This window comes from Rutidosis leptorrhynchoides, chromosome 2 (assembly GCF_046630445.1).
Source record: "Rutidosis leptorrhynchoides isolate AG116_Rl617_1_P2 chromosome 2, CSIRO_AGI_Rlap_v1, whole genome shotgun sequence".
NCBI classification, from domain to species: Eukaryota; Viridiplantae; Streptophyta; class Magnoliopsida; order Asterales; family Asteraceae; genus Rutidosis; species Rutidosis leptorrhynchoides.
The window spans coordinates 457,380,713-457,395,302 of NC_092334.1; the positions used below are offsets into that span (position 1 = coordinate 457,380,713).

The following is a 14,590-nucleotide window of genomic DNA, read 5'->3' on the forward strand; positions in this document are numbered from 1 at the left end:
TGAGAAGCTTATTCATAACCTTCTATAAACTTTAAGAAAATAGTGTGTCAACCACACCCAATAAGCAAAAGTTTCAGAAACATAGAATTTTTGTTCGCTCATATCTTAATAAGTTAATAATAAGATACTTTCATATTTTACAATGAGAAATTCTAGAATGACAAACATTTTATACTAACACTTTAATACAAACTGACATGGCAGGTGACATGGCGTCCACTAATTCCACTAACCTAAAATAAAATAATTTCTCCTTTTTCTAATTTCACTAACCGAAGTCTGTTTCTTCTCCATATACACATATACACTCCTGAGTATCACAATCCATGACTAACATCAAATCTGTTTCACCGAAAATTATTTTGTTAAATTTGTGAATAAAGATGATGCTTAAGGCTACCGTAATCTGTTAATCAATGGAGACTTTAATTTATGGTGTTGGAAATTTTTTCTGGGTTTCTTCACATCATCACTTGTGCTGGTAGGTTTAATTGATTTAAATTGTTGGTTGATTTTTATAATAGCTTCATTTACTTGTTTTTATCTCATATTCGTGACTTAGTTGTTGAAGTTTCTTAGTCATATCGATGGTTTACTAGCACACCAATTACTCATTCTATATTTTTCAAGTGCACATTACATGTTTGATGAAATGTCACACTATACATGTATTTGCAGTTTTATGACTATTTATGTTGGATATGCAGGAAACAATTGAGGGGTTGCATTGACATTGCGACGCCTAGAACCTAGTTCAAGATCAATCGATTCACTGTACATTGATGTGAAACATACCATGCTCAATTGTTCATAAGACCCAACAATCGATCGTTTTCAAAGTCATAACACCACCATGAAGACAAAAAAATGTATTTGTAACATTAAGTTGGGAAGAAGTAGAACAATTATTGTATTATTAGTGGTACGAAAATTGTTGTAGCAATTGACAATCCTTGTAGCATTTATCTTGAGCATAATATTTAAGGATACATTACATCATCTCTTGTTTTATGTTCATTGGTAATCAATTTGAGAATAAGTGTATCAAAACCTGAAATGTGATCGATGACCCATATTGACACCCCAAAATAAATCTGCATTTCATGGTATATATTTTAAACTCATATCCATGTACAACCATACTTATATGCATTAGGATGCAGCACCCCACCTTATAAGCCCATATACATGTACTGGAAAGTGGTTATTACTAATACTTTAGAACAACTTATAAATACAAAACCATCCAGGCATAGCCTGGGTGGCCACCAGGACTTCCAATGAAGCAAGAGGTCACGGGTTCTATTCCCTTCAAGGCAAAATACCTTGGGGCGAGCTCCATTTAGTGACTGATTGACTAGAGGATGCTTTGCCTGGTAGCGGTGGAGGCCTGGCTTTCCGTTTACCCGGGGTTTACCAACTAGAGGGGAGCCATTATGGCTCGTCGCTAGGGGGTTCCTCGTATAAAAAAAACAAAAAAAAAAAAAAAAACCTTAAAGATCCGTGAATACAACTTATAAGCTAATAAAATGAAACTAATCATAACTCACAGATTAAAACAAATAAAAAACAATATCCACACAAGATAATATGAGTACAATGAGTCTCTGTCACAAAATATGTCCTGTATCCTACTCTTAAAACCACCCCATTATATAAAGTAGTCTATAATGAAAATTTGTGACGTATTGAAAAGACGAGTTAAACTACAAGACTCCAGCTATGGACCGAAAAATGCAGATGCATTTGGATTGATAAATGTCGTATTTGGATCTTTAAAGGTTGTGTTCAGAGAGTTGATTTGTGAAGGTTGTTGCACTTGGACGCCTAAATGTTGTAGTTGTGATACTTGGTGAAACGTATGATTCATTTGTAAAGGATAGTATGGCTCTTGGCTAGCATAACTCGGAATAAATCTGATCAATCCTAGATTAATGAGTTACTTAATTAAGGATTGAGTGCAATGATAAAGATGGAGAATGGGATGTTTGATGATTATTTTGGGCCCTGATGATCGTTTTTCACTTTTCAATCAAGTGATCAACCACCCCGACCCGGTCTTGATTGTTAATTAGTATGATTTACCTTAAATCGATGTAAATTTTCCTTTGACAAAGTCACAAGTGAAAATTACAAAGGTCTGGGCAAATGACAGAGAATCAACAACCTATAAATGAGAGGTCAAGCTCTCTATTTATAGTATTCAAAATATTCGCGGTGTGCGGATTTAACTGCTGTCCGCGATAACTTAGCGAAGACAATCCACAGTCTTTTATTAATGCGCCATAATCCGCAGACTTAACTTTTAGCTGATATGTCCAGTCTTTTGAATATACTTCGTGCAACTTCTGTTTTTAGCCTTTAACAAATAAAATATACATATACAATACTATGTATATGATCAAGTCCCCTCAGTTTATTATGGTACATTTCGCGTAGCAAATGTATCATGATAAACTCTAAAAAATAAAAAATGCTATTTAAAATATGCTTATAACAAGTTGTTAATAATTTTTCAACGTTAATTTATTACCGTTGATCTTCGCAATGATACGCGTAATAACAGCAGTAACTTTGAAAAACTGTCAAATCAGAAAACGCTGTAACGGCTATATAATTACCGTTAACACGTTGCGGTAATTTTAGCCGTTAAAATTTAATCATTACCTTTACGACTTCCTCGCCTGAATTTTAATTATAAATTGCACAACAACTCGCATAAACAACTTTACGCTTTCATCATCAATTTCTTTTTAAGCACAGTTTATCGAATTCCATACTCACCCTTTAGCGATTCACACTTGCAATTTATCGATTCATACTTCACCGTTTTCTAATTCATTACCAGATCTATTCATATAATCAAAAAATGGTATCTTCATCATCTGCAAACACACCTAACGCCTTCGTCTCTTATATGACAGCGGCGAAGATCGAAACCCTAACACAACGCTATCCACTGTTAGCGCAATTTTCACCTACTGTACCAACAGCAGAGGATAGGGCTAATGCTCCTCCCAAGAATATGATTACCATCTATGAGGCTGCTATTTCGCACAGCAACCTACGACTGCCACTAACACATGTCTTTCGTAGCGTGTGTGAGCACTATAAGGTTGCAATTGCTCAATTGCAGCCAAACGCTGTCAACAAAATTGTTTTGTTTGAGATGTATTGCAACGCTCTCAATAAGCAAACACTACTTAACGTGTTTCGCGCTTTCAACAGTCTGACGCCACATGATGAGGGGTGGTATTCGTTTCGCAGCCGTCTTGGCGTCATGACGACTCCTAAAGATTCAATTGGGAAATGGCCCAGTTCTTTTTTCTTTATTAACAACACCGCCCATGGCGATAGCAACATCGCGAAAGCCTGGTGTACCGAGATGGACGCCCATGCAAATGATAAAATTACTCCTGATGACCTTGAACAGGAGATCCTCAAGTCAATCAAAAATGCTGGGTTAATTATGCGTGCATACGCCAACGTGCCACTTTATATTGGCGAAGTTTCCATATATTGGCTATGGGGTGATTACGACGCACTTTTAATTGATGAAGCGAACAATGTTATATCGCTTTATACTTTTCTTTTGGGCAAATATGCACTTCATTTTATACTATATTTGCAAAAACTAATGCACTCGTGTTTTTGCAAAAATTAACTTAGACCAGCTGATGACCACAGCTGATGTTCGAGCGATCAAACCAGTGCGCCGCCCAAAAGAAGGCGACGACGAAATCATTGTTATTAAAGAACCTATTCTTAATACGTTTACTATTCCCGGTGGTGATGACCGCGGAAAACGCAAAGCTACAACGGAGGATACTGCCACTCCCCGCAAAAGACGCCTTCGCTCTATTGCCGAGCAAGAAGCAAGTAAGTTAGCGGTATTATATATTATTGCATATATTCTGCGAATATTATTTTCGTATCCTTTAACTTATTTTATTTTCTTATTCGCTTTTAGTTGTGCTTTCAGATTCTGCAGAGGGGCCAGAGCAGCTGTACAAAATTGGTGGGGATATTCCTGAAGGGATTTTTGAAAACCTAGGCGATGAAGATTTAAACCTCCCCTTCGACGTCGAAACATCAAACCACGAAGAAAATGCGGAAGAGTCTGAAGAAGAGGAACAAGCTAGCAGACTCTACCGCAAACTCTGCAAGTTTGTGCCTAGAAACATTCAACAACAATATCGCGAACTTACATTCGCTCAAGCTGAAAGACAGCGGATAAAAAACTGCTTCAATGCCATCTGTTTAACCGTTGATAATGTTGAACGATTCAACGACATGTCTGATCACTATGAGAAATAGGTCAAAATTGTTGGCTCTCAGCGCAGAAAAATGCAAAGGCTTGAGACTCGGCTGAAGAAAACTGCGGATGAAAATGTCACGCTCAAAAAGAGAGCGGAATATGTAGAGAAGCAGTTTTCTCAGCTTGTCAAGTATCTGCCCAAGTTTGGCGACAAAGTGATAGACTCAGATCCAGTGACCGAAAAATTTAAAGCCTATGCTCAAGCGGCTAAACTCGCAACTCGTTGCGAATTTTATGATCTGCTCTGCCAAGTTAGCGACCTTTCCCAGCCACTTCCCGCAGACATTGCCAAGAAAATATGCTCGACTGGAGAGACACAAGAAGCGCTGAATATAGCGAAGAAGGAGGTTGAAAAGGTCACTATTCTGGCACTGGAGGAAATTAGCCGATGCGAAAATGTTACTATTGAGGACATTAAGACGTTAAGCTTTAGAGTAGCTACTTAAATTGTAAATTTGTAACCGCGATCTTATATTGCGTTTTGTACTTTTGCACGTTTCGCATAACGCGTTATTAATGAAAATATTTACGTTTCGCAGTTGCAACTTAATTTATTTATATAGCGCTTTATTTAATATATATATTCATAATCTAGACTTGTCCTTTTCAATTTCCAACTTTTATTATTGTGCACATAATAAGTATGTACTCTCGCGAAACAATATGTATTTGTATAAAATTATATATTATGAATCTTCTAAGTCCGCCAAAACGATCCTTAGGTAATGTATTAGCATTGCGAAGCATCTAAGTATGGCAAGATCAAATACTTAGGAAATTTTTTCCTTTCACAACATTTATCATTTAACACAAGAGGGCAATTTCATCACTTGGTTTTAAAGTTAAAATTTCACAAGATACATCCACATTATTATTGAATAAGTATGCTGTATCATTACTTCGCGAAAAAATGCCATGTGTTTTAGAATTTCTACAAACACTTAGCCGCATTTGCATCAGAATTAATTCGGTGTTTAAAAATTTAAGCGTTTGTATTCTGCAAAAAGATCACTACGCGTGGCCACACGCAGTGTTTTCTGCTTTGTATAGAAACAATTGCTAAAACACAAATTTATTCGTTTTTAGTCATAGTTTTCAAGTAATAACAGCTCAAAAAACAACATATTGAGCATGACTAAACATTCAATTGATGTTCTTCCATTACAAACGTTTATGCTATTCAGTGAGCACCGCATGCACTTCAACACCAACACTTTCTTGCGCCGTAATCATCGCACAAAGTGGCTCAACTACCGCTGAAGTCAGCGTACCAATGCATTTACAAGTAGCAAACTTCACCATTCCATGCAGCGTGGATGGTATTGCGCCAAGCATGAGCAAAGCAGTGTGCCCAAGAATCATGTTAAACCTCGACTGATTTCGCAGTATATAAAGGTTCAACAAAGCTTGGCGCCTTAGCGATTCATCGCGGTCATCTACTAATTTAACTTACAGTTCCAACTGACCAATATGCCAAGTTGATTCTCCTGAAAAGCCAGCGAGCGAAACCGCAGTAGGTTTCATCAAAGCTTTAATATTTGCAGGCAACTTGCTGAAACATTGCTCATACATTACATCCACACTGCTACCAGTGTCAACATGCACCTTTAAAATTAAAATGCCAGTATTCGCAATGCAGCATGAAACCACCACTGGTTTATCATGATCCACGCTCAAATTTATTGGAGGAAAAGTAATAGAGGGGCATTGCCAATTCCCGAATTGCTCAGATACTTGGAACACTGACATTTTACCTTGAACCTCCACTACATTAATAACCTGAATTTCGCGCAAATTCTCTTTCTTGCCCACCATTTTAACCCCCAAATTCTTCACTGCAGGAGCGTTTCGATCAGCGGCATTTGGCACTTGTGGAGCATTAGACTCTGCGGGCAAGATAATCGCATTTGCAGTACTTGCAGGACCTTGAGCTATCAAATGGTCCAATTTACCTTACTCAAATGCCTCCGCAATCAGTTCTGCCAAATCCCTATAGCGATTAGTATCATGACCATAGTCATCATGAAAAATGCAGAACTTGGATTTGTCGCGTCTGCTGTTCTCTGCTAAAGGTTGGGGATCAGGAAAAGATCTCGCCACCCTTTCTTGCAAACGAATATCTTTAGGCATTTCCGTTAACATTTAGATGATGTTGAAGGACTCATTATTCCATTTTCGCGAAGAATAGCGATCGCGACGATTATATCCATGATTATCATTTTGACCTTGATGTCTGTCATTACGCGGGTAACTACCGCCGCCATTTCGCCTTGAGTATCCTGAATCGCGAAAGTTGTCATTATTCCCATCACGAAAAGAATCATTATGATCCCGCCAACTTTTATCTTTACCCTACCCACATGCAGGGGTTATAGTGATATCTTCTCCATCTCTGATATAATCATACGTTTCTTGCTGCACTTTAGCAAAAGTTGGCAGAACATCTCTTCTCAAACGTCGCACAAGCGTTGGATGTCGTTGCGGATTAATAGCGTGTAAAAACACAGAGATTTTTTGATCTTCATTCAAACTTGGTATCTTCTGGCATTCATAGATGTATCGCGTAAGTAACGCATTCAAAATTTCTTTGTTACCCTGCTTAATATCATGGCATTCAATATGCGTCTTCTTTTGCGGTAAAAGGTTCTGAAACTGCAACAAAAATTTATTGCGAAGATCGATAAAGCTAATAATACTGCGGGCTTGCAAGCTATGGAACCACTTCCTTGTGGATCCTTGCAAAACCATGGGAAATACCCAGCATGCTACCTGTTCATCCCAATTATAGGTGCTTACAACTCCTTCAAAACGTTGAAGAAAATCCAAAGGGTCAGTTAAACCCGAGTAAACCCCCAACGTTGCTGGCACAATGGGCAGTGTAACGATCGGATAATCAGAAATATGCTGGACAAACTTGTCTGTAGTAGTAATCTCAGTCGCCTTTTTTGTGCGGGTATCAGTATTTTTCGCACAAAATTTTGCTATCATATCTTGCAAAAAATTCGGTTGTTCAAACTTGTGTTGCATTGATTTAGGCGCGATGCTTTTAAAAGCATCCGCTAAGAAATTTTGAGCATTTTCTCTGCGCATAGCATCAGATGTTTCACCTTCATTCCCATGACGAGGAAAGGGTGTTGGTGGCCGCCTGCGCTTAACCTGCGGAATTTTTACAAATTCTTCCGCACTATATGAACCATCAGAATATTCACTTTCCTCTCTTGGCGCTTTTGCAATCTTGGAATTATAAACAGAGTTTAAAACAACGTGGTCTTCTGCATCATCACTATCACTATCATGATGCTCAACGACCATGCGATTAACTTGTGATCCTGAATCATTTAACGGCCATAAGTAAGTACGCGGTATGCGAGATTCATGACCATCTTTTTAGCTTGTTCAATAGCAGTGCCAAGGACTTTATCTGCTTTCAAGCTTGTTTTTCCAGCCAAAATTCTTAAGCGCTTGCCCTCAGCGATAGTTTCATCGCGGTTCTGTTGCAAATTTCTGCGCGCAGCCATTATATCAGGAGCAACCTTTAATTGCGGATCAGTATTAGCGGTATTGACATTAGATGCTTTAGCGAGCGATTCTTGAACTGAATTGTTCGCGGTTGCATTTACATTTGCTTGCAAATTAACCGGTAAGGTATTTTGCGAATCACTAGCCAGCATATCAGCATTCACAAAGCTGTTTACTTGCTTCACATTAGCTTCCATGTCCGACGATCAAATCAACTGGTACGCCTTTAGCAATTTTCTGCAGATCATCATAACAATACACGATTAAAGTTAAACAAGCCAATTGATTGTTTGATAGCACAAAACAAAAAATTCCGAGTTTAATTTTGAAACGTGTCCCACGGATGGCGCCAATTGATCAATCCTCAATTAATGAGTTACTTAATTAAGGATTGAGTGCAATGACAAAGATGGAGAATGGGATGTTTGATGATTATTTTGCGCTCTGGTGATCGTCTTTCACTTTTCAATCAAGTGATCAACCACCCTGACCCGGTCTTGATTCTTAATTAGTATGATTCACCTTAACTCGATGTAAATTTCCCTTGGGCAAAGTCACAAGTGAAAATTACAAAGGTCTGGGCAAATGACAGAGAATCAACAACCTATAAATGAGAGGCTAAGCTCTCTATTTATAGTATTCAAAATATTCACGGTGTGCGGATTTAACTGCTGTCCGCGATAACTTAGCGAAGACAATCCGCAGTCTCTTATTAATTCGCCATAATCCGCAGACTTAACTTTTAGCGAATATGTCCAGTCTTTTGAATATACTTCGCGCATCTTCTGTTTTTAGCCTTTAGCAAATAAAATATACATATACAATGCTATGTATATGTTATCCTTGTTAGAAGGACTCGCCTCTTGAGTACAGACAAAACTACCGTTATTAATATTTCCATCTAAAACTTCCTTCTTTAATTCGTTGAATCTATAAAGTACAAGACTACACTTTTCTTCTAACTCTGATGCCAAGTCTGCCACTTCAGCGAAAGCACTACACATTTTATCATAACGACTCTCAACTTTTGAGCCCTCTCAATCACTATAACTTACCTTAACCTTAGTATGCCTCCTCTTAACATCTTTTCTCCATCTTTTTAGGATATATCTAGTTGGTACTGAATATATGTTATTACCAACGAGTACCGTAAGTGCATGCCTACACAACATTCCTCGAAACTCAAACAAACGACAAATACATTTAACATCACATTCTTCCACATAATCAGCCTTTTTGAACCAAACACTAAATGACTTCTTTTTTATTTTCCCATCAACCTCAATATCCTCAATGACTTCATATTCTAAATATCCATCTTCTAATTTTGAAGAACTAATCCCACAATACATTTTTCCCGTTAACTCATTTAGGAACTCTCTAAATTTAGCATTTGTGAAAACAGCCTTTAGTTGTTCTTCCATGGCATAACGGGTGATTGGCGGATACCACGAATTGTAAGAATTAAATTCTTCAACATTTTCCTTTTCAGCCTGTCCCTTAATGCATTTTCATATTGTTTAACAAACTGCTTCAACGTTGTTTTTTTGTTTACATATTTATCAAAAAATGAATTTATGCTCTCACTTCTTTGAGAAGTAGACATCCTTGCCCAAAAAATATCTTTCACAAAACAAGGGACCCAACATTGTCTTTCTACATACAAATCTTTTAACCACCTATTATTTTTGAGGTGGTACTTTTCTAGCATTTCATTCCACGCGGTTTGAAATTCATTGGAAGTTAAAGTATCATACACGGCTTTTTTAAGTTTGTACTTAACTAATTTATATCTCTTATGCCTACCAAGATTTTAGGTAGTTTTTTTTAGTATATGCCACAAACACCACCTGCAAGTATGACAAATACAAAAAAGCATATATAAACAATCAAAACCCATTATTGTTTTTAAAGTTTTAAACATTATCAGATGTTCAATAGTGTACCTATGACGTGTAGCAGGAAATACAACTTCAATTGCTTTTTTCATTGCTTGATCTTGGTCTGTTATAATGGCTGCAGGAGCACGTCCAGACATATATGTAAGCCATGTTCGAAAAAGCCATATAAAAGACATAGTATCTTCATTTGAAACCAATCCACAACCGAGCAATACAGATTGTCCATGATGGTTTACACCTACAAATGGAGCCATTGGCATGTGATACTTATTTGTCAAATAAGTTGTATCAAAGGTGACAACGTCCCCAAATTCTTCATAAGCTTCCCTACACCTTGCATCTGCCCAAAACAAACTCTTCAACCGATTTTCATCATCCAACTCCCATGAATAAAAAAAGTTCTGATCGGTAGATTGAACTTTCATAAAATAACTTTGAATTGCTTCGGCATCCCCTTCCCCAAACTTTAACCGTTTTACTTTATCGATGTAATTGCGACAATCTTTTTCAGTAATTGGTATATTTTCATATCCTTTATTCTCCACGACGAAGGTATTGAAACCCTTATTCATTCTTACTCCTACTCTTTGAAAGATTTCAAGTTGCCTTCGCACACGAGAATTTATGACTCGATTACATCGATAAAATCGTCCTTTGCTAGGGCCAAAGGGATGATTATGCTCGAGTTGAACTTTTGAAACATACCACTTATTATTAATGCCACGTTTTACATTAACTCTAGCTCCACAATCCGTTTTTGTAATAGGACGTGGATTCAAACTATTTTTAGTTTTTGATTGTGACTTTCCAGCCCGATGACATGAAATTGTAGCATATCTTTTCTCCTCATCTTCAAGAGACTTTCGCGAAGACCTTTTAGAAACTCCAAATCCCATTTTCTTACCATAGTTTGCATAAAAACTAGCTAGTTCCTCAACTGTGTCAAATACCATACCTACTTTTGGTTCTAAAATATTTTCTTCACCGTGCATATTTTTCTCAAATTTATCTTGAACATTGACATCTTCTTGACTCTCAAATTCAGTATCTTAATCATAATGTTCACTATTTCCTTGGTTATCTTCAGGAGAAATTTTTTCATTACATTCATCCTCATTTACGTTTAATTCGCAGTACGTCTCGTTTTCCATGCTAGTAAACGTATGCCTACAATTACCAAAGTTTATATATTATAGTCAATGTTAGAAAATCCATATCCATTTTAATAACAATAACATCTATGCAAACTAACAGAAAAAAACTCTACAATTACATACGAATTTATAAGCAATAACGGATTAATGGATTAACGGACTTACTCATTTTCTTCGTTAAGGGATTCTTGTGTACCCGATGACAATTCATCATCATGTAAAGAAGATGTGTAAGATGACTCATCTTTTAGTGAAGAGGATGGAGATCGATTCATATTTGCGGCGCTTCTTTGCAATTACGAGTGTGAAGAAGAAGACGGTCAGGGTGTTAAACTACGTACGTAATATTAGATATCAAAAATCAATTAATTGACTATTAAATTTTATCCTTATTTAAGGAGGTTATAAATACGTATTATTTATTTAAATTAAAATATAATTGAATTAATGGATGCCATGTCACCTGCCATGTCAGTTTGTATAAAGTGTTGGTATAAAATGTTTGTCATTCTAGAATTTCTCTTTTACAATTGAAACTGAAATTTTGGTGAAAAATTTGAACGTCCTTGTATTTGGTTAAGGATACAGAGTGGGAAAAGAAATTTCAGAAGAATTTTTAAAACTAAAATTTAGGGGTGTAAATAAGCAAGGTTGAGTTCGAGTTCGCTTAGGCTCGAGCTCGACTTGATTAAATTTCAAAGAGCTCGAGTTGAACTCGGTTAAAGCCTAACATCTTAAGCTCGAGTTCAGTTGGTTTGATATTTTACAAGTTGAGCTCGGCACGAGCTCATTTTTATTTTATATTAGCTAATTTTATTTCATATTTATTGTTAAATAAGTTTTATCCACTTTTAAGTATATTCAATATTATTTTTTTAACTATGATTTATAATTTATACGGAGTATAATATTAAGTATTATTATTATTACTATTACTATTATTATTATTATTATTATTATTATTATTATTATTATTATTATTATTATTATTATATATATATATATATATATATATATATATATATATATATATATATATATATATATATATATATATATATATATATATATATATATATGAAAAGTTTCGTTTAGGTTCGCGAGCTTGTCAGTTCAAGCTCGAGCTATAAAACTCGAGCTCGGGCTCTTTTATTAAAGATCTTTGAAATTTGTTCAAACTCGGGTTCGAGCTCGTTTAGGCTCTTCTCGAGTAGCTCGGCTCATTTACAACCCTACTAAATTTGCTTTTGTTAATTTCTTTAACTCTGAATATGTGTGTGTGTGTGTGTGTGTGTGTGTGTGTGTATGTGTGTGCGTGTCTATGAAGTAGGTTCATTATTTTGTGCCACCAGTAAAAGAATTTTCTAGCTCTAGTTCTGTTCGTGTGATAAGCGAATATGCATATGAATGATGCAAAAAATTGGTAGATTGAATATAGATGACAATTTATCATTCATGAATATATCTTTTTATGATTTGAAATACGAGTATATGTGTGTACATATAAATATATACATATTTAATATATGCATATTTCATATCCTTATACATATAGACACTACTAAATGTTATTAAAAATGTATATTGTGAATATACAACTATGTGAATAATATAAAATTACGTTATATTTTGTATTTGTTAAAAATAATTTGATGATTTCATTTCATAAAGAGAACATCTTTAACAAAAATTTAACATTAGATGCATATCATTTAACATGATTAATCGAACGCATGAATGAATTATATTTAAATAATAGATCTGGATATGAAATCACCCGATTCATTGACATCTCTATTCCTCACAGGTTTCAGCACTTCGAGTTATATTTCATCATATGAATTGTTAATAGTTTTAAACAAGGTTGCAAAATTCGCTATTCGGGGATTAATCGGTCGGGGCTTTAGAAGGATTAATCAGTAATTCGGAGATTAATCGGGGATTAATCGGATTATACTGTATACATTTAAATATTAAATTTCAAAAATTATATGTGTAAATATGAAAAAACCATAAATATAAAAATAAACTTTAACATAATTGTTTAGAATTATTCATTTTGCTCAAAAACTATAAAGTTCTAGTGTAAATTCATGTTAAAATGTTAATTCTTTTTTTACTTTAACCGACTTTGATTACCAAATTCAATTTTGACCCATCAATTGACGTTGACCGTTTAATTAAACGGATTTTTGAAAATCGAAACGGATTGCTCTTAAAAATGATTAATCGAAGATTAATCGGCGAGTAATCGGGTTTTTTACAACACTGGTTTTAAATACCGATAATTTTCTGTCTCCAAAATTGGCTGATTAGTGATAATATATGATATTTAACCCTATATTACTAAAAAACCATGGGGTGTTTTGTAGTTTTTGGCTCCCCCTTTTATCAAACGACATCAATCCCCAAATTTACAAAACCTCCCCTCAAAGATCGTTAAACAGATCAACTTCTTAGGGGTAACAACCCTAACATTATTATTCTTTGAAACAAAATAAAATAAACTCCACCAAAATTTTAAACGGCCCGTATCTTCCCGCCCGTCACGACATGAATTTTCCCAACGTCAACGTTCAACGCGAAATAATTTTACAAACACAACGGAACTAGCTATATGCGAAACGGACGTTTTTCAAAAAATGCTAAATATTTCGGACTATCTTTCATACATATATATACACGTATAATAAACAACTCAAATTAACTACATCATATCGATGGTTCCGTCCCTTTTTTACGCAATTTTCTCGGCGTTAAAAATTCACACGCCATTAGGTATAATAGATACTACTCACATGTATCCAAACACACCCGTAGCAACACGTTTTTAAATCCGTAAACAAATAACATTACGTTATATATGAATATGCAATCCCAAAGGTCCCGCCACATCACGCGGGCCGATCCGTATCTAGTTTACATTATGAGGAAAGACCTCCCCAAGGACATAATTAACGACAATGAAAAGACTGGTGTGATTTTATGTGTTTGTCATTTATGTAGTTTGGCATGGACGAAATAAGTGGTATGTATTTACGTAGTTTGGCATGGATGAAGTGGTATGCATTTATGTAATACGCCAAGTAACGAAAAACTTCAATGTAGAATGAGTGGAAAAGCTTGCAAAACATTGACATCAAAATATTAAGTTCCATCTACGAAAGCTTGCAAAACAACATTGGGTGAACATTTAGACGCGAATATTAGGCAACATGCAAGAAAACACTTCAAAATACAAACAACACGATCATTTGCATATGATGATTCTTGACGTATTCTAAAAGATTGTCCCCAATTTTTAACTTACGGAGGGCTCAATAACAAAAAAAAAAAGATAACCCGAAACGATCAGTTTGGAAGATCCCGACCCAACACCGACATCGAACACGACTACACCAAATTTGGAGCCTTACGTCTAAGGAGATTCTATCCCTCGTCGACGAGGTCGTGAAAGTTCTAAGAGTGCAAGGAGTTCTGGTTCGTCGGATGCGGCTTCTCATTATTCTTCGGAAGAATCCCGGGCTTCGATTGTTGACACCGCGCTTGCTATGAAACTTACTATGGAGGAGTTAAGAAAAGAAACAAAAACGCCTACGATGTTTGACGATTTAAGACTTCTATTTTTTTCGGTTGCTCAATATATGTTCCTCCCGAAAAATATTATTTGGTGATGAGATATCGGAACAAGATCACCA

At 35.7% G+C, this 14,590-nt stretch overlaps 1 protein-coding gene across 1 annotated transcript; it reads right to left on the reverse strand.

Annotated features, from left to right (window-relative positions):
* Positions 1-8,023: 8,023 nt before the first annotated feature.
* LOC139889308 (protein FAR-RED IMPAIRED RESPONSE 1-like) lies at positions 8,024-10,691 on the reverse strand. Its single transcript, XM_071872268.1, has 4 exons — positions 9,784-10,691; positions 9,450-9,639; positions 8,893-9,336; positions 8,024-8,074 (listed from the first exon to the last, which is right to left on the reverse strand). The coding sequence occupies exons 1-4, from the start codon at positions 10,689-10,691 to the stop codon at positions 8,024-8,026; spliced, it is 1,593 nt and encodes a 530-aa protein (XP_071728369.1).
* Positions 10,692-14,590: the final 3,899 nt, after the last annotated feature.